Genomic DNA, 24,164 nt, shown 5'->3' on the forward strand with positions numbered 1-24,164 from the left:
TCCATACATTTTCTAGAGGACGTTCTGCACTGTTAGTGTTGTCTCAGCTTGTTTTGTGGCATGCAATGTTCCCAGTGGTACTATAATAGTATGGCAAGGTTGGGGATTTTCAGCTCTTTAGTATTCCTCTGAGAATTGGCACATAAAATGAGATGTTTTATGTTGGTATACAGATACTTTTTCCTTGTTTGTCCTCACTCCAACTAATATCTATTTTGACAAAGATGGGGTTGAAATCAAGATGAGAGAAAAATTAATTCCATTTACAGCGTATTAAGATGCCCAAACAGCTGTTTAAAAATTCTCTTTGGATTTTGACCAACTTAATGATATCATAGAGGGTGATGAACTTCTAAGAACAATTTGAGAGAATGACTTTTCTCTGATCAAATAAAATCCCTACTTATTCATTCGGGCAAGTATATCAGTTACATGTGAGGACTTACAAATCTGTGATGAGAAAATGCCTCCCTACATCAGATGTTACATGAGCCATTTAATCCCTTCTCTGCCATTTTGTTATGGACTTAAAAATTTCAAGGTAGTCAACCAAGAAAGACTTCCCTTAGGCCCACTTCATAACTTCACTTTCTAGTCCCAACCACGATCCCTCTATCACATAGAGAGACCGTGTCCCAACAAAGCTGAGATTCATAAATTGAGTCCCATCCAGACTGTTCAATTCAGTGCGCAACAGTGCTCCTCTGCGTCTTAAAACATTTTGGTTCAAGCAAACACATGAGGATAATGTAATGGTGCCAGCAGCATATGCACGTCAGTTTGGTTTTTTCATAGAATTCTGAATAAAATTTGCTTTATCCAGGGCTCGAACTTAACTTTTTTACCTACTTGCCCTGGGGCAATTTCCAGAAATTTTACTTGCCCGAGGACACAAACTACTTGCCCGATTTTTTTTGGGTCTGTTTACATTGTTTGGGCAGAGATCACGAAGACCAAGCAATCTCAAAATGTGGCCGACAGCATCATATCAATGCAAGTTCTGTTTTGTCTGTATTGATAATCGTGTTAATTTTTTACGATCCATTAGTGTTGGTCTTCGTGATCTCTGCCCACTCGTCCACCAATATTCTAGTGCGGGATTGGGTCATATAGCTGAAGGGGTGGCCCATCAATTGATATTCGCATCAGCAAATCTCTTTTCCTGAAGTTTTGAAACTTCCGTTGTCGTTTCCTTTCATATAGGCCTACATATCGCACTTCTGCTTCTTCACTTAACTTTCCACTGAACTCGATGCTTCGATCGCGCCATTAGCTTTATCACCGACGATTTCTGAGTGGCCAGCCGGTTGAACCTGTACTGTATCCCCTGACACAGATCCTGTTCCGGAATCTGTGACTTTATCTGGCGTAGATTTCAAAATATACATGAAAACAGGGTGCTTTGCTTCGCTATGACGTACAGTCTGCGTTGTCTCAGTCAGGTCACCACGTGCAAAGTGGCTGTTGATATTACTGACCAACACCCCCTGGGAGTCACTAGCGACAAACAAGTGCAAGTAATACGTTACTGAATTAGACTTCCCGAGGGAGGAAAGACAACAACTGGATATCACTTGCTGAATGTTGACGTCCGGCTTGTCGGTTGTGATACCCGTTTCAGTTACTTGAAACTCGATAATAGCGAACATTGTTCCACAAAGTTTCTTGAGTTTTTTTATTCCCAGAACATGTAAATTTGATCAAAGTCTATCACTTGCCCGACCGGGCAAGTGTAATTTATTTTTACCAGCCCGATGTCAGGTTTTAGTTGCCCCGGGCAAGCGGGCAACCGTTAAGTTCGAGCCCTGTAATCCCTAACACTAACCCTGACCCTAATCTCTTTCAAGGTCGGCTTGGATGTGATTCATGAGAGGTATTCCCCCCACCTCTCCCCAATTAATTTATTTGGTAGAGGGGTGTTTAAGAAGTCTTGCCTCTGGGAAGCACATTTTGAAAGATGATAAAAAACAAATTGAATGGAGACATGAGAATCTGAGCTATATACCATTTACTGCATTACACCGCATAATTACAAAGCTTTGATATGACGCCACTACTTCTCTAGAACAGTTTGACCGCAATACAGGAAGTAAGTGGTATTGTGGGATATTGTAATACTGCTGTTGTATTCTTTTTGTATTGATCAATCGATAAAAACTATCCAGACAGATGCACCATCAACTCATCACTTTCAAAACCATGATCTGAAATCAATACGAAACCATCGTATGAACTGCTGTGGATGAATGTCAGGATGTATTAGACAGCTTGAACCATTCACAGACAGAAACCAATCAATGATATTACCGCTCATGAATCTGTGTTCAGAAAATACAATTTGACATCAAGTAGCAGGTTATGGCTTGTACTTCTAATTTGAATTACACACCACAGTCCATAAAATTTAGTAAACTACGAGGATGAGGTGTCATCATTTTCAAGGATGGAGACTTGATGATTGTGAAAATTTGTACGATAAACTGTATTTTCCACAAAGACACTGATTTGTATTTGTTCAGTCTAATGTTTATGTACACAAACTGTACAGGAGGTCATCTGTTTAGCACTGAACTAGAAAATAATATTGCAATATTACTTCATATCTTATGGTTAAATTTTCCCAAGAACTAGCGCACTGTTTACACGTAAAAGGTGTTCAAATCCAAATATTTTCACTATGTCAGAGTTCTCCATAAGTTGGCTTAACAGACTTAATGGACAGTAGCTGTAACTTCTACTCTTTTCAGTATAAATTTTTAGTTTATACATCAAATAGCAAGTTCTTGTTCAACTTTGATCATGTTATAAAAACAGATGCTGTTGAGTCTGTCGACATAGTGTCTACACATGTAAAATGCACAGTTACTGTTTACATTTGAATTTTAATCCAGAGCAGAATTCACTTGTCAACAATAACAATGCAGTTTATGCATATACAGGTTGAGTTGACAAGCTGAATGCTACATGTATATGTATTAGATGTGTAATAAGAAAGTGTACTTAACATAAAAAATAAATCCAGTGAAAAAATCATTGTTACAGCTACTTGCCAGTTAACATTTGAAGACGCTTTAAATGGCTACTTTTTTCAGTAGGCTGTTGGATACTGCCCACAGCATTTGCTGCAGATAGCTCCCCAGCAGTCCATCTGTCACTGATTTGATTCATTCAACACGTACCTCTTCATGTATTTGTTCATAGCAAAGTTTACATTCAACTCTTTGCAAGGTGACTGGTTCTGCCTGTCACACACACACACACATACTGACCTGTCTTTACAAACTTTCTATATTCACAAGTGGATACTTTTGGTCACAATTTATTGCCATACGTGTGATCAGTTGCAGTTTAATATTCAGATCCAGGATTCAACATAATAACAAGTGAAGGCCATCAGTATCTTTCATCAGTAGAAAGCAAGGATGATTAAAACTCTGTGCTGAACATGATAACAATTCACACTTCCTGAGGATGCTCACCATCAATGTCACTAGGGACAGTACCAGTAACTGTAGATATTATTTCATTAATCTAATTTTGTTCCAGAAATCATTTTCCTTCTTCTTCTCTCTTAACCTTTTGTGACCAAATTTTGGTAAACACAATTGTTTCCCATGACGAAGTTGTTCTTACGTTAGGGGCAATGGAGTGAAATGTTTATGACATTGATAAAGCTAGGTCTGGGTAGTGAAGTTACAATTCCAATTGTTTGTAACTACCCAACATAATTGAATTCATTACTCTAGTTGCTTGTAGAACAGACAGTTTCAATATGCCATACAGAAAGTACCAGAACACACCCATGGATAAAGGTACTTTTACCCTCTAGAACAACTTCCTTGACAGCAGAAGGTAGTACACACAGAATTATGGTGACAGATGTTCTGAACCTCTGTGACTTTTCTTTTAATATACAAAGGAAACATTTTAATCTATAAACAAAGGGATCCTTCGCAATTGCCCACATCAGCCTCTCTTTCTCTAAGTGTGAATTGAATATTTAATGCAACAAAGAGGTAATTTTCATTGTAAATGTAACTCCAGTGCTGCACAAATAAACACGGGAATAAAATGAGAGCACTCATCAATCAATATCACAGATGAGCTTATTTAGCATTTAGAAAATATATTATCTGAAATACAATAATAATACAATTCAAGTATTTAGTCAGAGCAATTTACCTTCTTTCAACATTCACGAAAACAATCAATTTTGTATAGTAACTGATTAATCGTTAAGATATTTCAACTCTTTCAAAAATCAGAAATGACACAGAACAAGTTTCCTTGTCTCTGCCATTGTTGTTTCAGTACTCATACTGGATATAAAGTTTGTCAAAAGATCAACAAAACACTAAACCTACCCTAGTTCGCATGGTAAAACTGAAGCATTGAAAGAATTCATTGCAATCAAAATATTGTTCTCAGCCGTTGATAAAACTGTTATACATTTATACTGCAATTGCAAGATGAGTTATTTTTCATGCAAGCCTGACAATTTTAAATGAAGAGGTCAAAATTTTACCAAAGATTGTTGGATTTAAGCTCAGGGAACTCAATGAATCATGTCACTGGTAGGGTCACTGCATATGACTTGACGCCTCATCATTGAGGGACTAGACTGACAGTCAGTTCAGTATGCATTTGTGAACTTACAGCAGCACTTTTTTCTCTTGTTTTTTAATTCTCTGTCTTATTCTCCATATTTCACCAATATTCTTGACATTTTTTGAGGAATGAAATTTCAATCAATCGTAAAATAAGCAGCATTTTATCTCATTTCTCCCTCAAGTGTCTCCATGATAGCGTTTAATTTCTACCATGCAAAGGCAATGCTCAACTAGCATTTACACATGAACATAACCGTAATTTGGCTTATGGACTTGTTCCAAAGAGGGGTTCAAAACATCCCATGGCTTAAATTTGGAGGTTTATTTTTATACTTAATGCAAACACTACATATGCAGTAGAACACTGCTCCTCTATGAGATATTATAATGAAATTTGGCCATTTCATGTCTGAATTGAACAGCAAAATCAATATTTTTTTCCATTCTCACAAATGGAACCTCTCATACAATTGAGTTTTGCATTTCATGAAAAGAAATTGATAATCCTTTTATTGTTCACTCCTATTTACTTACATTTACTGGGGGAGGGGAGGGAGGGGGTATATCAATCCTTCCCTCGCAAGTACATTGGAGGTGGACCTAAGAAAGCAAGGAGAGTATAAGAACTTCAAGCATTGTTTTTTTTTAAATCTACCCAAAATCATTCTACTCCTGAAAATTTGCAATGCATTTGGATGTAAAAATCAGCTGACACTGCAGTTACTGTAGTCTTTTTTTTGAAGGACAAATTTACAATGTGTCTTACAATGAAATTGTATTGGTTTTTATTATGTACAGTGTACAACACATTGTTCCCATAGGGCTACATTCTTTTCTAACCAACATGGCTGATTAAGGTTGTCGGTTTGTTACTAAATATAGCATCATACGCACAACACTGGATGTTGCAAGATGTTGACAGAAATTCAGACTTTGCCCACATTGCTATCATACCGTATTTATGATTTTTAGAGTATCTATCATAACTATGGTGATAATACAGTATATTTTAGCCTTTCTTGAAAGTTTTTTCAAGTTTTTGGAAAAATATTTATTTTTGCACAATGAATTATGAGTTTAATTCTAGTCGTGACTGAAACTTGTGTCATCAATAACATTGGATATACTATAGCCAGGGTTCTGGCCAATGATTTTGCAAAATAAAGTCATTTCGGCATGATATCACACGTTGATGCTACTTTATATATGAAACGCATTGAGTAGAATGACTGCAATAGGAGCATGTGCTGTCTTAACCAAGTTTTATGAACGCATGCACAGGGTTACAAAGTCACTAATTTCTCCCATTCCACAAATTACGCAGAGTAACTATGATGTCATCTCATAAATCTTCAATTTGAGAATCAGACATGTGATCTCATCAATAATTCATATGAGCACAAATACTGTAAATGTTGCAAATCCTACATCACCTTCAAAATACAGTCCCCACAGCCCTACTACATGTACATTGTACTCACAAAAATAATTTTATAAGCACAGGATAAATTGCAAACTGGAACATTTGGCATTTTTGACATAATTTTGGGGAAAGAGCAAGAAACTGTATGTTACAGACAGAATAAATATACTGTCTAAAAGCAAAAGTAAAAGCTTAAAGGAGCTTTGACTTTCCATGATTACTGATATTATTGAAGGTTTTTGTTTTGTATGTCAGAAAGTGTCTAAACGTGTAAAATGCACGGTTATTATATTTACATTTGAGTTCTAGTCCAGACCAGAATTCACCTATAAGCAATAACAATGCAGTCAACACATGTACATGCTGAGTTGACAAGCTGAATAATGTGCATCCCAAGATGCTTTGGAGAATAGAATAAGAAGCTGTAGTTGACATTAAAAAACAAAATTTGTGGAACAATTACAAGCTGCTGGCCCTTTAACTTTACACGCTGTCACTTCCTATAGTTTTATTTAATATATCATTAGTACTGCAATCTATTGCAGCATCCGGTCAGAGAACCACAACTACTCTTGCTAACAGCAATGCTTGCCACAGATCCAGCATTTTGTTCTTGAACCTGCCACTGGCTTGAAACGTTGGAAATGTTACCATGGCAGCTACCAACAATCTAAGTAAATATGAATAAGAGCTTTCAGCAAATAAAGGTTATTTTTAGCAGAGTAATTCATTACTCAATTCTTAGTGATTGAAATTGTTGTTCTTACCTGGTTGACTGTGCACTGATGAGATTGTCAACACCATTACAGCAATCAAGGAAAGTCTAATAAGCTGCCCCATGGTTGACCCAGTTTACAGTTGGACTTCTCTCCTGTGGGGAGACAGAACTTTGTAAAATTATAAAATGACACATGGACAATTTACAAAGCAGTTAATTTCACTGATAGGATGAATTCATTTTAAAGCAAATCTGGTTGGATGGACTCATTGATCAATAAGATGTTGCGCGGTATTGGATGTTTTTCTACCAATTTATGGAATTTTTTTGAACAGGGGAAAAAACTTTTCAGCTACACCCATGAAAAGATGCATCATTCATTTCATCTCAATTTGCTGTGTGTTGTCATTATGAATTGCCAGTTTCTTCATGACAACAGTATAATATGTTGACCAAAGATTTTTCTGTAGCATCACAGAACAGATGAAAAACACTGGCACTCAGAAAATATACTGCCTTTTTTTTTTCAAGTTGGAATAAGTAACCACATCATCAGCTCTCATGAAGTGAAGTACATGAACATGAAGATTGCCATAATTTCAGACAACCTGATACTCTCAACACATTTTGTTGTATTTTGACAGATTTGTAATGGTAAACAAAAACTTCATGAAGACATATAGGAAATTGGTATTGTGTCATTTGTATGACTGTTTGAGTGAAATAAAGAGGTTGATAAACTATTCAAAATTTGATCCAAACTGTTTCACATTCAAGCATTTTGTAAGAACAAAATTTCAACAGTTCTGTTGCTAAACTACTGACTGAGATCATAACCTTTGCTTCTTCAAGAGGGTTGGTAGTTTGATTTGCAAGTTCATGAAAAATTTGTGCGGCCATCAAATTTTGAGCATAATTTCAAGTAAAGGTAAATTCTGACTATAATTACAAACAATCTTCAATAATATTTGAAAAAGAAATATACCTATATTCATTCTACTCAGTGTGTTGTTTTTGATAATATATATGTTCCCACATGGCCGCTGAGAACAAAGGTAATAAATCAACACCAAGTCACTCACCCATAACCTTCCCACGTCCCCCAGAATCTGCCATCCTTCTTTCATAAATATATCGCCAACATCCCCACCCTTGGTGTGACCAAAAATACCCTGGTGCCTAATTCAGCCATACAGACTGTGAGATCATGAAAATTAGTTTTTCTATCTTTATTTTACCGAATCTTAAATAAAAATCTCCTATGCTAGCACAAAAACATATGGTATATTATCCCTTTTCACTTGATGTGCACAAAATGACCACGAAAAAGATAGCTTTATCTTATGTGTGCAGCTTCTATTCTCTCTGTTGATAAATTATCAAGTTGTTCAGAAAGTGAAATAATATTAATAAAATAGTACTCACAGAAATTTAATTTGGGCAGATAAGTCATTGATGTAAATGCTCAATACATGCATAATGTGAGAATTGCTAGAGGCAATTTATACGTCAAAGGTCATCACACTGTCTTAAACAATGCAATATTAGCTTTTCTGATTGACAGTATTATTGAAATATAGTTTTGTGTGACACAATACATGTAACCATGTAACCAAGCATGACAATTCCATGCATGAATGCCGTGCTGTTTTCTAACTACCAGTAATGCTGAAAATAAGGGATTATGCAAATTTTATTCTTTCAGCTCATCATTCAAATAAAATTAGGAAACATTTGAACATTATCTTTGAAACCGTCATCAACTGTTGTGATAATACAGCCATTGGTTTACCACTGTCTGCAGGAAAGCATGGACTTGCTCGAGTTAGTCTGTGTGAAATATCATTACAGCAAAGCTCATCATTTCCAACACACATGGTGAATTACAACTATTCAGAGTTTGATTGCACCATTACAAGTAAAACTGAGAAGCGATTTTTTCACCTCAAAAAATAAACAACAACAACAAATACACGGGAATAAATCAAACAAATATTGCGTTCACATATAAATCTACAGGGAGGTATTTTCCATTCATCTCTTGATTCCTAAATTGTGATTATTAAAGATATTCAAACATTTTCTACTTTCTTTTTGTTGATTTAAAGCAGATGAGCTGGTGAATGGTCTAGACCAATCATCAGTTATAATGAAATTATTGGTTGCACGTACAAGAAATCACACTGGTAGTTTTTGAGGCTTTAAATCCACACAGAGTTAATTCAATTATATTCGACCGTCTACTTCTTGTCAGGTACGTGTGTGCTATTTGTTAAAAGTCATTGATAAAAAACAGTGGGCCTAACGACCACCAATTAAAGTGCGAATGCACCGAATTTTGTAACCCACTTTCTTCAAATTCTTGTTTACTAAATAACTTTCGCATGTTTTATCACAGTCAACGAAAAACAGACAAACAAACCTAGAACAGACATTGTTTATTTCTAACGTAACTACTTACTTGATGACGTCCAAGTGACGTTATGGGTACAAATCAAGAACTGGAGCCGAGTATTTCAGTCGTTTCCGCTCTCTAACGATGCACTACCACTGTCTCCGAGCCCCATATGATGTCAGCAGTGAACTTTGCGGGCGAGGTTTTGACCCTTACATCCGGGTTCCGGGCTGTTCCCTGTAAGGAAACACTCCCTCGTGCAATAGGAAAATAGAGCGTCGGGGAAAGTATTTAGCGATTAACAAGGGAATATTATTTTTGCTTCTTATCATAAAAATATTTCTGCAAAGTCCAGAGTCAGTCTGATGGAGGTATATATCGAGGAATTGTTTCTGGTCGGCTCTTAGAACAAGCTGTTACAACAATTACCGTGTCTTCCTGTCAAATTTTGTGGGCGACGCCATCTTCTAGCCGAGAATACGAATGTGTGAACGGGTTGTAACATTTTGACCGGATTACTACTTTTCCAAAGTTCCCAAACTCACGTGTCCCAATACAGGGGTTTCAGGTAAGTTAATTTGCTGGAAAATATGATAGAAAGGGAAAAACTTGCGAAAACAAACGGTCGATTACAAAACTACGTCACGAAAGTGACACAGTGTGTACGTATGTGTGTGACTGTATGGAAATTCAAGGCCTAACCGCTCGCTCGAGCTTCACTGAAATATCCCATGACGACCAGACCGTAATTCAGTGCATGTTATTGCTATTCAGCCGTCTTAAAGTCTTTCGATTCGCTAACAAATAGTCAAATAATAACAGACGAACGTCCAGTAAAGTCTGTCATATCCCAATGCTCTTGTTGGCTTCGTTTCTGTTTGATCACCGGCACATTGCTCCCGGAATCGTGTGTCACTGACACACGTGAAATCGCGGGAGGTCGTAAATATAATATTGTTACCGAAATTCTTTGTCAAGTTCATAACGTCTACCCCGTCTATTGTTTCAGGAAAGGACGATTTTACTGGTGAAAGGTGGCTTAGCGGATCTTTCACGGCCTGTTACACGCTTCTCAGACCATCGTACGTTTCCTAAATCGTGTGTCCAGGAAGCCGCCATTTTGGATCGTTTGGTTGTGATGTAGAAGAGACCGGCTCTAGGCTTTACACACCGCTAGTTTTTCCGATAATTTTTTGTCGTCAACGTTTTTACAAAGAATATACGGGTGGCACTCCCCGGACAATAACATTTGTTACCCACAGACTTGTACATCTGTTTTATTTTCTGGTGCGAAGAGCCACTTCTGATTTCCATTCATTGTTGGTGTTTGTGAACTTGTGCAGAAGTTATACAAGATGCCTATCAGGAGACAACTGAAAAATGTCGTCAACAATTTCTCAGATTCACAGGTCAAAGTTAGAGAGGCCACATCGAATGATCCATGGGGCCCATCCAGCTCCCTTATGACAGAAATTGCTGACTTGACATACAATGTTGTTGCCTTCTCAGAAATCATGGCAATGATATGGAAGCGTTTGAATGACCATGGCAAGAATTGGCGACATGTGTATAAATCACTTGTACTCCTCGATTACATTATAAAGACTGGATCAGAGCGCGTTGCCCAACAGTGTAAGGAAAACATTTTTGCGATACAGACCCTGAAAGACTTTCAGTTTGTTGATCGCGACGGGAAGGACCAAGGAGTTAATGTGCGGGAGAAGTCAAAACAGCTGGTTGCTCTGTTGAAGGATGACGAAAGGCTAAAACAAGAGAGAGCCAGAGCTTTGAAAGCAAAGGAGAGATTTGCTCAAGCATCATCGGGTATTGGCAGTGACACCAATTTCACCACCAGCAGCAGTACCCCGACTACTCACCACGAGACAACGGATTCTTTTCCAAAAGGTGGTTCTGAATCTGAAACAGATATTCAAACTGATCATGCAGATCCATCCTCACTTCAATCTACTACTCCCCCAAGAAGTGGAGGTATTGTTACATTCTCTTGTCCAACCTCCTCCCTCGATGTCCAAGAGAAAAAAGCTAAACTGATCATTGTGGTCAAGTTTTTCCATTCCATTTCATAGAGTAGATAGCACCTGCCTGTAACCATTTCCACTGTAGTAGCATTGATTTAATGCATGTAACGGTGTATATCTAGTTGGTAGATGGGGTCTCACCTGCCTGTAACCATTTCCACTGTAGTAGCATTGATTTAATGCATGTAACTGGGTGTATCTAGTTTGTAGATGGGATCTCAGTAATGCATGTATTCAACATCAAAACAATGCATGTACAAGTATATTTAAATGCAGTCTTTACAAAAGTTGCATATTTTGTACTCTCACAGCAATATGTGCCTTCATTTGTCTGCTGTTAGAAGTGTGCATGTATGTGCCACCATAAATATGTCATCAAGACCTTGGCTTTGTCATTTCTTACCATCCCCTTCCATCATATGAATTACAGTTTTTTTGGGACTTCATGAATTGTCAATATTTTTTTGCATGACGCTGCCTTTCAACTTTGGTATAGGAAGGCAGTTCAGCCAAAGTTCATTTGTCTTTTCAAATTTTTTTGACTGTAGGTGTCAGTTTTAAAAATGTCTGTGATTGTTCAAGATGAGTACGTCTCCATGCATGTTTAGTAATGATATTTTGATAATAATGTGACCGTAAATCAAAGAAAGCACAAAATTCAATTTATTTACAAGTAGGCCAAAACGGATTTGATTTTTGACATCAAAACAAGCATCTTAATACGATTACAGTGACATTTTGTCAGTAATGAACATTGATATTCGTGGGGAACCCCAAAGCAGCTAGCAATTGTGCATTTTGACCCACATGATTAACCTCATTGAATATACCATGGTTAGTTGTTTTAAGTAAATATTTGCACTCCAGGTACAAAGCAGTTGATTAGTGCATATTAGAAATTATTGTTTGCACAGTATCTAAAAAAAAAACAAAATTTTATACTGGCTGACCCCCCCCCCCCCCCCCAAAAAAAAATGCTGTCTATAATATAAATTATAAGCAAGACAGTGGCAGATTGCATCTATCTATTCCAGAGTGCAAAGTCATTTACCAATTTAGCCACACAAAAATTCACATTGTTTTATTCATCTACCTCTGACCAAGTTTTAACGTCAGAAGCTTGGATATTGGTAAATTTAATGTCTTTTTGTTGGAATAGTACTACAAGATAAATTGAGTTAATAGCCCCATGCACAGTCAACCATTACCCATGGCATCTTATATCTCTGGACTTTAGACCAATTTAAAATGCAACCACACTCCTCAACAGCATGCAGAGCATTTGACTCAACATGACTGACATGCACATGTTTACAAATCATTGCTACATCAATTTTCAAGTATTTCATTTTACCCAGTAGGCACAAACTTTTTAAATAAGTTTAGAGACAGCAAAATACAACTGTGATTTCCATGCAGAATGTTGCATAAGGAATGTGAATTGACTATCACCCTTGTGACATGGTTTCCTTAGTTCGTTTCTCATGGTCAGGATGAAACCACTAACAAAGTACAAAATGTACTCACACTATATGATTACAATTGTAAGTCTCTAAATCTAGGTATACTATGATAGTTAGCTACTAGATACAGACTAAAGTTAATAAAAACAATTTTAGGTCAGGAAGTCTGATATATGAGGTTGATAAGAGCATCACATTCTTACTGCTAATGCCCTTCAACACTCTTTCTTTAGCATTGTCACAGCATACATGTACCACAACAATACATGAATGATCACTCTCACCAAATGGTAGTCACAATCACTGTCACACACTCATTGACGGAGAAAACAAAAGCGGGTACATTGACGTTTTGTTGATGAGTATTAAACAGGGTGGAAAGGAATTTGATGTTACTTAACAGTACACCCCTGTCCCAATTATGTAATATGATATATTCATGAGGGAGATACCGGCAAGAGAGCCTAATGTAAGATTACCTCCTTTTCTTTTTTTCATCTTTTTCTACTGCTTGCGCACTTGATCTAATGGTGAGGCTGCTTTATATCTAAGGCTTCACTTCCACTGTAGGTTACGTTGGAACAGGATCTTTGTATGTGTGTGCGTGTGTGCACATGTTCCCATGTGCCTGTGTGCTGTATGTGTGTACCTGGATATAATACAAGGTTAGATGTATTCATAAGAGTCTAAAATGTTGTTGCCAAATACACATTCTATGAGTTTGGAAAGCAGTGAAAATGTTGATGGCTAAAGCTCACTCCCAATCATACGAACACCTATGTTGAATGTGTACTTTGGTCGCTTATTGTTTTCTCTTCATAGTTTGGCCCCATGTCTGTATCTATTTGCAGTACTCTGTTAAATCAACAAAACCCCAGTAGCAGTTGACCATCTTGATAACCAGTCATCCAGGATCTTTAATTTTTCACCTGTGAGGGCAGCTAGCACTGAGATTGTATCGTACATGTCATTTATTAATGCCCTAAATGCAATTGAGGGTTTACATGTACATTTGATCTAACAAGGCAGCATTTTCATTTCTTTCCAAAAGCATAGGAAATGAACACATCATTCATAAAATGAGGTACAATGTACATCAAGGTTGTACATGTACATGAAATTGTATGAACTTTACAGTTTTGTATGGCGAATGTCAACATGCTAGTTATCAGGGTGAAAACTTATTTTGATGTGAAGATGTAAATCTGTGTTGTACAGTATGACTGATAAGGCTGGCAGCAAATACTCCTAAGCTTCGTTTCTGAACTGAAGCTAACTTTCTTACAGAGGTATGAACTCAGTTGTTTGAATTATCAGCATAGTATTTTATGGTCCAGGACCATAACAAAAGACAAGTGTTCATGCTGGCCTATCAGATATTGTTTCACTCATTTTATTTACCATTTGATGTATAGACAATGTAGAAATGGAGCAGGCTCGTCCCCAGACATCTGGAGAAGAAGAATTACAGCTACAGTTAGCCTTGGCCATGAGTAAAGAAGAAGCCGAAGAAGCAGAAAGACAAAAACGTAGCGATGATGTCCGACTACAGATGGCGTTAAATGAGAGTTTAGAAAAGGTTAGTTTTGTTGCTTTAGCGGCCATTCATCCTACCTCTGGTCTGTTTGGTTGAATAGTGTTTTTGCCGAGGTCAAAGGTATACAGTCACCTGTAATCTTAATATGCCCATATATGGTCAAAGGGGCGTTCCTTGGTATTCAAAATGCCCATGTGAGGGCGCTGTTTTTAAAAAGTGGCCACCCGCTTAAAATCTGTGATTGGTTAAATTTTCTCTTTCCATGGTAACTGTGGCAAAATTGGAACACGTGACAGTATACCTTTAAAGGACATTTGTAAAAGATTTTGAATCCTGGTAATATTTCTGCAGTCTCTTTATCTGATTTATAGTGATTTACCTAGTGGAATCCCTATAAAATAACTGGGAACTGGTAACATTTACATGCTTACCACACTTTGAGCCATTAGAGTACTCAAGATTTTCACTCCACGCAAAAAAAATTCCATTGATATGCCAGTAGGGACGTCACACATTCGACGAACGGGAACCAATGTTAATAGAGTTAGGGTCAAGGTCCGCTGCAATAGTGAAAATCTTGAGTATTCCTCGGAAAATCAGCTGAAATATGTAAAGGACCATAGATTTTGTTCACCAAAGGAGTTAGGGAATGAGCAATAATCAGAGTTAAGGCAGGTATAGGTCAGTTTATTTATTGAATTACACTCACTGTGGTGTATTTTGCTGCTCAAAGTCCCGACCCAAGTTGTGTCGTCGTAATTTACCCACTTTCCCTACGAGGTGGCCCAAAGCTATCCATTGCGGGGTTGACCTTTTGATGACCGGCATAGACGCAGCCTACCCTGCCACTGACAGCTGCGTTTCCACATCCTGCGTTTCCAAAGCTGAGATACATCATACACGCTCAATGTGGCAGACCATGGACTGGTATATTGCCCTTGTGGTTGTGAATGTTGTCTTCATCACGTTTATTTTCCGTGATAAAGCTGATCATGTGCATGTTTGAATCTCGGCAGTATAGTACGACACATTTATTTCTGTTGAGTGCTAGGGATGTAGAAAATAGCAGGCAGCTGGCAAAAATTACCAGCTGTCAGATAAAATTTGCTAGCTGTGAAAATTATTAGTTTTGTAAAAAATCAGGACATTATACACAAATTTAATGTGCTCACTCACTACTTGTAACTGCCTGTACTTCTATTTTTGCCACCTTCAACCAAACTTTTCTACCTCCAGGATTGCCCATATGCTAGTCTATTGCAGGATTTCTTTGCATTGTGTTTACCATAAATGATCTGGTGTACACAGCAAATGTTTGACCATCAGCACCCTCCACATGTTACTTTATGATTGACGGTAGTTTGAAATACACAATGCCTGCCTCGTGGACGCTACTGACTACGTACTGAAACAGATTTTTCAAAACCAACTTAAAACACTAAATCAGACAGCATTTCACTCGTAAGGCTGTGCTAAAACCATTTATAAAAGAAATACTGTGTATGTTGGCACAGAGCTTTATTTATTTGGTTATAAAGGATAAATGTTGACTTTCAGGAGTGTTTATACATGATGCTTCCATGTGTTATTAGTCACTCCGTATAGTGAATGCCAATGAAGTCAGGGTGCCTCTTATACCAACCATAGGCTTTCATGAATAAGGTTTCAATTCTCTCAGTATTTTAAGGAGCGTATGGTGTCAAGGAACTTTAAATGATGTGTACTGTACAATTAGTATCCTTAGAATGTTCATGTGTGTTTTATTGCAGGAATCTGCTGCAGCTGCTGCAGCTGCCGTGGGAGGTTCAGCTCTTCTGGATCTGGCAGATCCTCTCCCTGCCGCGACAACATCTCTACCCACCGCAGATCCCTGGGCTTCTGAACCAATTGCCCAACCTGTTGTAGCCGCTGATCCGTGGGGAGCCCCCGCCGCTGCTCCCGCTCCTCCAGCTAGTGATCCATGGTCATCCCAGCCTGTACAACAGCCACGACCTGCTGCCCCACTGCCTCAGCAAACCCCGGCTCCTGATCCGTGGTCTTCACCGAGTACCAGCCGGCCAGCCCCTCCAGCACCTAGTGATCCGTGGGATGCCGCCCCAGCAACAGCAGCACCAGCAGCAAATAACATGGCAGCCCCACAGACAACAGCATCTCCTTGGGGACCTGAGCCAACAGGTGATCTTGATGCAGACTTTGACTCCCTGCGTGCTGCTGGTCAAAGCAAAACTGATGTGATGAATTTGACAAGTGGCCCACCACCATCGACCAACGATAACCTGTTTGATATGGGTGGCATGTCACAGGGCCTACCCCCCATGATGTCACAAGACGACAAGAAGAAATCAGCGAGTGATTTCCTCGGAGAGAATTCAAGCTTGGTGAACCTGGACTCCCTGATTGGTCCCACCCCTCAACAGCAGATTACACAGGGCTCTACTAATCCGTTTGCCGTCAACACAGCCTCCAAGGCTTCAAATCCATTCCAGCAGCAGGCGTCCGCCTCTCCCACCCTCAACCAGATGAGGGCACCACCAACCATGGGTACCCAATCCATGGGTGCGGATGGCATGGGATATGGTGGCATGAGTACCCTCCCACAACCCCTCCTCCCAACAGGAACCACCCAACCTCAACAATCTACCAACCCTTTCCTTTTGTAACCAAACAGAATATGAAATGCGTGCTCTCTTCTGATACAGCATTTTGCCCAGCTACGATCATTAACATGTACCATAAACAAAAATCGATTAGATAAAGGTGCGTTAGAGTATTAAGCTACTTGCATGCAACAATTTAACCTCCAAAATTTTTACTGTGACTTTTCAGTTTTTTTTTCTAAACGTATGTATTTAAAGAGAGGGATACAGACAAGTGCATATTTTATGAAAGTGATCCCTTCTTCCAAGGCGTGAAAGTCAAGAATGTGCAGGTTTCATTTTGTAGAATGTAGGCCCATAGTCAATGAAGCTGTGAATCAAACTATCTCCACAAAGTCCATATGATTTGATAAATCCTACCGCTGATGGTCAGTAGTATAGATATTCCTGTTTTTAGCTCCCATAGCCATATGTATATATGGCAATGGAAGCTATTCTTATAGGCTGGGAAATGTCTGTATGTATGTATGTCTGTATGTCTGTATGTCTGTATGTCTGTATGTCTGTGTGTCTGTATGTCTGTATGTCTGTATGTCTGTCCGTCAACATCAAAAACTCCAAAACCGCTGTACATTTCATCTTGATATTTGGTGTGTACATGGATGATGGGCTGTAGATGAGATTTTGTTCAAATGAAGTTGTCATTGCCAAAAATATGCAAATTAAGTGAAAAAATGTAAAAACAGTCAAAATTGAAAAAACTCAATAACCACTGAGCAGATTACATGAAAAATTAGCATGTAAGTACTTTGGGCTGACATGAAATGATTGTGCACATCTTGGGTCAGTATCTTGGACTTGCTATTTTTCATGAATTTTTTTGTAATTTTCTCCCATTTTGGTCAAAAAATCTCCTGCTCTGAAACCACAAGTCCGATTGATTTGAAACTTGGTATGGAAGTGCATAGGAGTGACCTTTCCCAAATTTGGGCAAATCGTGGTGAAATTTGCATATTTTTAGTTTACACGTCCATAGACTCCCATGTATAAGGCAGATCTCCATAGACTCCCATGTATAAGGCCACGAAAAATAAAAATTTAGTTTCTCATCGTATTCATATTGCAAAAAGGATGCAGTGACACAATTTTTAGTCCCCATGGATGAAGTCCAGTGAGCTTATAGATTGGGTCATGTCCGTCTGTTCGTCCATCCGTGAGTCCATCCGTTCACGCAGATATCTCGGATATTTTGACAAAATGTCATGTGACCTTGATGACCTTTGATCTCAAATATACATATTTGTCCATAACTCAGTAACCACAAGTGCTACCACCCTTCATATATGGTATGATGGGACAGCTTATGACGCCACATATTGTACCTCATTAATTATGCACATATCTAATTTTGAGCAAGTCAATAGAGCTAGAGGTCTGATTTTTGGTATATAGGAATAACTTAGCAAAACAATTTTTTTGACAAAATGTCACGTGACCTCGGTGACCTTTGACCTCAAATATACATATTTGTCCATAACTCAGTAACCATAAGTGCTACAGCCTTCATGTATGGTATGATGGGACACCTTATGACGCACATATTGTACCTCATTAATTATGTGCATATCTAATTTGAGCGAGCCAATAGAGCTAGAGGTCTGATTTTTGGTATATAGGGATAACTTAGCAAAACAATTTTTTTGACAAAATGTCACGTGACCTCGGTGACCTTTGACCTCAAATATACATATTTGTCCATAACTCAGTAACCACAAGTGCTACAGCCTTCATGTATGGTATGATGGGACACCTTATGACGCCACATATTGTACCTCATTAATTATGTGCATATCTAATTTTGAGCGAGCCAATAGAGCTAGAGGTCTGATTTTTGGTATATAGGGATAACTTAGCAATACAATTTTTTTGACAAAATGTCACTTGACCTCGGTGACCTTTGACCTCAAATATACATATTTGTCCATAACTCAGTAACCACAAGTGCTACAGCCTTCATGTATGGTATGATGGGACACCTTATGACGCCACATATTGTACCTCATTAATTATGTGCATATCTTATTTTGAGCGAGCCAATAGAGCTAGAGGTCTGATTTTTGGTATATAGGGATAACTTAGCAATACAATTTTTTTGACAAAATGTCACGTGACCTCGGTGACCTTTGACCTCAAATATACATATTTGTCCATAACTCAGTAACCACAAGTGCTACAGCCTTCATGTATGGTATGATGGGACAGCTTATGACGCCACATATTGTACCTCATTAATTATGCATATCTAATTTTGAGCGAGCCAATAGAGCTAGAGGTCTGATTTTTGGTATATAGGGATAACTTAGCAAAACAATTTTTTTGACAAAATATCACGTGACCTCGGTGACCTTTGACCTCAAATATACATATTTTTCCATAACTCGGTAACCACAAGTGCTACACCCTTCATGTTTGGTATGATTGGACACCTTATGACGCCACATACTGTACCAATAATTATGCGCATATCTCATTCTGAGCGAGCCAATAGAGCTGGATGTCTGATTTTTGGTATATAGGGATAACTATAGGAGAGAAATTTTTTGACCAAATGTCATGTGACCTCGATGACCTTTTACCTAAAATATATGTTTATGTCAATAAATAAGTAACCACAAGTGCTATGTCCTTTGTATTTAGTAGGATGGGAGACCTTATGACAACACACGCTTTACCTCATTAATTATGTACACATCTAATTCTGGGCAAGCGAATAGAGCTAGAGATCTGATTTTTTGGCATATAGGGATTAATTAGCAATATAATTTTTTTTTTCAAAATGTCATGTGACCTCGATGACCTTTGACCTTGATTATACATATATATGCATATTTCAGTAACCACAAGTTCTATACCCTCCAATTTTGATAGGATATTAGACCTTAAGATGTCACATCTTGTACCTCATTTATAATGCGCATATGTATTTCTTGGCTGGCCAATACTGCTAGAGGTCTGATCTTTTTTCCCGATTTAGAACCATAACTTAGACATGCCTCATGTGTTTCAAATTGGGAACAACGACATAGACCTATGTGGCCATAGATCTCAACATATACACTCCAGTGATACTTCTTAATGACCACATTTTCCTGCCCCATCAAGACTAATACTCCTATTACAAGTGGGGACTATGTCATTGTAAATGACTTGTTGAGTTAATGGTTGTATCACAGTATTCGATATATCTAATTCTGTATTTTTTCCATTTTATATTCTGAATAATTACATTAAACATATTTCACTGTCTCCAGTACATTTCATTTAAGTATTTTCACTTCATGCACTTTATCCCTTTCACACATGTTCAAATATCTGACCAGAGAACAAACACTAAATAGTCCAGGATGGGAGCTACAGTGTCATTGACGCTATTTTGAAATATAAAACCAAATTACGCGTAATCTTTAGTTGTTTTGAAATTGTAATATTTTTAGTAGTAATTTTGGGCATGGAAGGATTTTTTGGACAAGATCGGCCAGGCTAGAAGAGATTTATAAAAAAAGACATGCTTGACAATAATTCTTACATAGTATTTAGTCTATGTATATTTATCCTTCAAAAAGTGTTAACAGTGAATATATGCCAGTAAATTTTGTGTGATACGGATAAAGCTTATTTGAAATGAGATCAAATTATAACAAGTTATGATGGTCATTACACAAAAATTGTTAGTGAACAAGATGAATTTTTGCTATGTACTTAAAAAATTCTAACAAGCAAATTAGTTAAAAGCCTCAAAGGGATGGTCAATTTAAAAAAATGAAAGTTTGATTTGAATCATGGTGTGGCTAGTGATACAACTACCATACTCTTCAAACGAAGAGATGTGATAAGACTTTGTATAAATGTAATTCTTTTTAGCGCCTAACTTCAAGCAGCAATAATTTTATTCAGTCAAATCTTAAAAGTGGCATCTTATATTAGTAACCAGTTTTCAGTGGTGTTCTTAGGCATCTAAAGCTTTGTCCATGGCAGGCATAGTAACAATAAAGCAGTCTCCTAGTCTAATGATTCTCATATTAGACATTGTGATATTCAAATATGTCCTTGTATCTTTACATTGTAGTCTAATGATACATTTTTGTCAAAAAAAGGGGGGCTGAGGGGATTCCATTCGGGTTGTTCCCATTTATTTTGAGCATTTTTGTCTTCCCCTGCTAAGAAACCCCCCGTCCTGATTGAATGTAACTCTGTTCCAATATACTGTGATACCTAAAGAGAATTGACTTGCACTTTGGAAAGAAAACGCAGGATTAGCTCAGTAAGTTTCATCTATTTTGCAGATCAGCCCCAACATACCAAGACAAGTGATCTAATCTGTGTGCGTGTTAGAAATGTATCAGGGTACCTAGCAGTCGATCCCTTGGTCACATGATTCTATCAGAGTTTGCAGTCGGTATTGATTGCTTCAAAAATAGTGAAAGGGAACACACAATACAATGATAAGATGAGAAATCCTCCTACATGATATTGACATCAATTTTGCAGTCGTACAACTGTTTTACCTTTTATCCCCTTGCAGAGAACTTTTTCCTTTTATGTGTTTCTGACCTCTCTTTCATTCTAAAATAAGTCAGTTTAGTGCGTTTGTATAAAAGTTGTGGCCCACTTATTTTCTGTATGGTACATCAAAGTTAGTATAGCTTTCCTCCAGTGATTGAGTTACAGAACAAAAATGCAAGTAAAAAAGCATCTACTGGTGCATTCTACTAATAAAACCAGCATTTATCTCTTGATCAAGTTCGGTTGTTTTTAAACACGCTGGAAATTGTCTTGACAACAAACATGTTACCGTTTACATGTTTACGAGGATAAAATTAAGCTGTTGCTTTTCACAGAGTTTTGTCATAAAGAAAAACAAGTTGAGCAGCTCATGAAAACAAAACTTACACTTCTTTTGATATTAACATATATATGTAATTACCAATCAGCAGATTCAGCACCACTCAGTATTTCATAGAACCTGGGTAGTATCATCAGTTTGTAATTTTTTTACTGTCATGGATATTTCTATTTCAATATAAAATCTTCACCTTCTGTTTACTTAAATAGAAGGCAAGAACTGACCCGCACAATAGCCAGCAATCCTACTATCGTGAAAGATACTTCCTTTTTTTGCCAATTCAGATTAGCCCCCAATAGAACTAAGACTTAGGCAGTATGACTGGCTGTACGAAAGGGATTAACAATAGAGCAGGATACAGCAAGCCGGTGCATGTGCTACTGTATACTAGGGTGTGCCTTTAAAACTTTCTCAAACTTTTCTTAGGGAAACTAACTATCAAAAGCTCTCTTTCAAAATCAGGAATAAAACTCTTGGGTCACCATGAAAATTTTGGTGAAAGAAAAACATTTATCTAACATTGATTGACACTTGAAATTCAAAATAACGCCATCCCTGTGTTGTCATTGCAGGGAAAAATTTAATTTTCCAATTGTCCCCGATGTGCATTCTACAGTGTGTCTACATCACGTTGTATTCAAAACAGAGCAGGTTATGAACTCTGGCCAATGTTAGTGATTTAATGCAATGCCATAACCTTGTTTGACCTTACGTGGCAATCCATAACAAACCTTTCAGTTCCAAACAACTTAGTGCATCTATAAATAAATTGAGGAAGTATTTTAAGCAAAGAAAGATAACATTGGTCACATGCAGTAAGGATTATTCTAATGCATCGAGTATTGCATTGGCATTTTCCAATCACATTATGTGCAAGATAAATTTTTTATGGAGAAAGGTCTTTAGATGTAGAATAAGTCCAGTGTTATAATGTGTACTTCAGGTTTCTGTTTTATCAGGAACTCGTCTGAAACCTTTTCATGTCATTATAAGATTGCAGCATATTTTGATGGCCATGTAAATAGCACCTCTAGTTTTTCTGTAACATGTTCCAGTCAAATAGTCTGTGATTGTTTTCTTTTGTTCGAGTCTCGATAAATATTTGAATGAGATAAAGATGAGAGACTCAAGTTTGGAGCAATGTTGAAATGTAGTTTTTAAAATGAAAGTGTGTGAATTACTTTGTGAAAGATTAAGTAAAGGTGTGGAAAGAAATTGTATCAAATTTTAAAAATAGACAATTACATTACAGAGGTGCTGTCAGATTTGGTAATGACCTCAAGATTCACAACAGAAGAAGAGCAGTGTGTGTTCCATGGTCAAGAAACTACATACTTATTGAGAACAGTTAACTTGCATGTTAACATGTCGAAGCTGTGATCTTGTAGCAATTTTATACCATATGTGCATGTCGTATTCATGAATGCCAGGCAACAACAACCGTGCCAGTACTTTCAGTTTGGCTGTGTGAGAACATGATAGAACAGTTCCAGTCTTGCTTTGCTGATTACTAGACTAGCATTGTAATGTTGCTGAACAAATTATCGACATAGTAGACAATTCCTTTAAGCAGCATTATACTATGGATAACAAGAACAACAAATCAAGACCTTTTCTTGTATAGCTGAGTATCTTCATGTTCGCTTATACGCTTCATTTTGAATTTCACAAGATGAAAATTGGAGTGATTGTATGTTTGTTTTGCATATATAAATGTAACAATGTGATATAATAAAATAATAAATGTGTAACTGTAAGAGTATTGTCATTGTTTGACTTCCCAGTCTCTGATGGTCTCCAGTTCATATATATTGGTATAGATAATTTGACTTGTCACATGGGTGCACCATGCGTTCTAGTATTTGCACTGATCAGAGAAACTGGATTCTGCTTGGCATGTTTGTAGATAGAATGATACCTTTCCCCCACATCCACAATGTTATCAACTCTGTAATATTTTATTGGACATTCTTCTTGATGAGACATGCCCCCTACTGAGTCAGTGTGACCACGATTCAAATGATATACAAATTATTAATCATACAAAATGAAAGTGATATTCAGGAATAGATTTCTTCCTGATTTAGGGAGACTGGATTTCATTATCTTGAATCATTTACAGGGCCAACTGCTGTAATTCTTGGTGATTTTTTTTGCTATTTTTGTTAGCTCATATTTGGTTTTGTATATAAATACCAAAAAGAGCTTATATGATGAGTCAGTGGCGTCTGTATATTTGTGGGTATGTATGTGCAGATGTACGTCCGTCACACACAAAGGCTCCCATACCGCCAAAGCTACCGTCTCAGTATTTGGTGTACAGGTAGATGTAGGGGTTGAGATGTGAATTTGTTCAAATGAACACGTCAGTGTCAAAAATGTGCAAATGAGGTAAGAAAAGGAAATCCTGCAAATGTGCAGGAGTGATGGCCAGTGTCTGAAACACGCTTGAGTCATTTCCTGTCATCGTTTATGAACT

The 24,164-nt window shown here is 37.5% G+C and overlaps 2 protein-coding genes across 5 annotated transcripts in view; one reads left to right on the forward strand and one right to left on the reverse strand.

The window, feature by feature from the left end:
- The window catches only part of LOC139150923 (uncharacterized), a 36,374-nt gene extending 27,023 nt beyond the window's left edge, over positions 1-9,351 (reverse strand). The window contains exons 1-2 of one of the 3 annotated variants that reach the window (XM_070723403.1): positions 9,213-9,351; positions 6,801-6,904 (exon numbers count right to left, since the gene is read on the reverse strand). In XM_070723403.1, the coding sequence (XP_070579504.1) occupies positions 6,801-6,873 (73 nt within the window). In that variant the 5' untranslated portion in view covers positions 6,874-6,904; positions 9,213-9,351. Of the gene's footprint in view, positions 1-6,800; positions 6,921-9,212 lie in introns of all 3 variants that reach the window. The other 2 variants (XM_070723406.1, XM_070723404.1) reach the window with 2 other exon arrangements.
- A 227-nt stretch (positions 9,352-9,578) lies between these two features.
- On the forward strand, positions 9,579-23,436 carry LOC139150922 (epsin-1-like). Of its 2 annotated transcripts, none has more exons than XM_070723401.1 (4): positions 9,579-9,714; positions 10,156-11,135; positions 14,064-14,227; positions 15,955-23,436. In XM_070723401.1, the coding sequence occupies exons 2-4, from the start codon at positions 10,502-10,504 to the stop codon at positions 16,843-16,845; spliced, it is 1,689 nt and encodes a 562-aa protein (XP_070579502.1). In that variant the 5' UTR covers positions 9,579-9,714; positions 10,156-10,501; the 3' UTR covers positions 16,846-23,436. The 2 variants fall into 2 exon arrangements, with proteins under 2 accessions (XP_070579502.1, XP_070579503.1); XM_070723402.1 differs by having other exon boundaries at positions 9,581-9,714; positions 10,156-11,051.
- The last annotated feature ends 728 nt before the right edge of the window (positions 23,437-24,164 follow it).

The sequence above is a fragment of the Ptychodera flava genome, chromosome 15 (assembly GCF_041260155.1).
Source record: "Ptychodera flava strain L36383 chromosome 15, AS_Pfla_20210202, whole genome shotgun sequence".
Lineage (NCBI taxonomy): Eukaryota > Metazoa > Hemichordata > Enteropneusta > Ptychoderidae > Ptychodera > Ptychodera flava.

Excerpts from the sequence above, each read along its gene's own strand:
- LOC139150922 (XM_070723401.1), top strand. The coding sequence starts at position 10,502 with ATGCCTATCAGGAGACAACTGAAAAATGTCGTCAACAATTTCTCAGAT. Across the intron at positions 11,136-14,063 it reads TACTCCCCCAAGAAGTGGAG|ACAATGTAGAAATGGAGCAG; the intron begins GTATTGTTACAT and ends TTTGATGTATAG. Across the intron at positions 14,228-15,954 it reads TAAATGAGAGTTTAGAAAAG|GAATCTGCTGCAGCTGCTGC; the intron begins GTTAGTTTTGTT and ends GTTTTATTGCAG.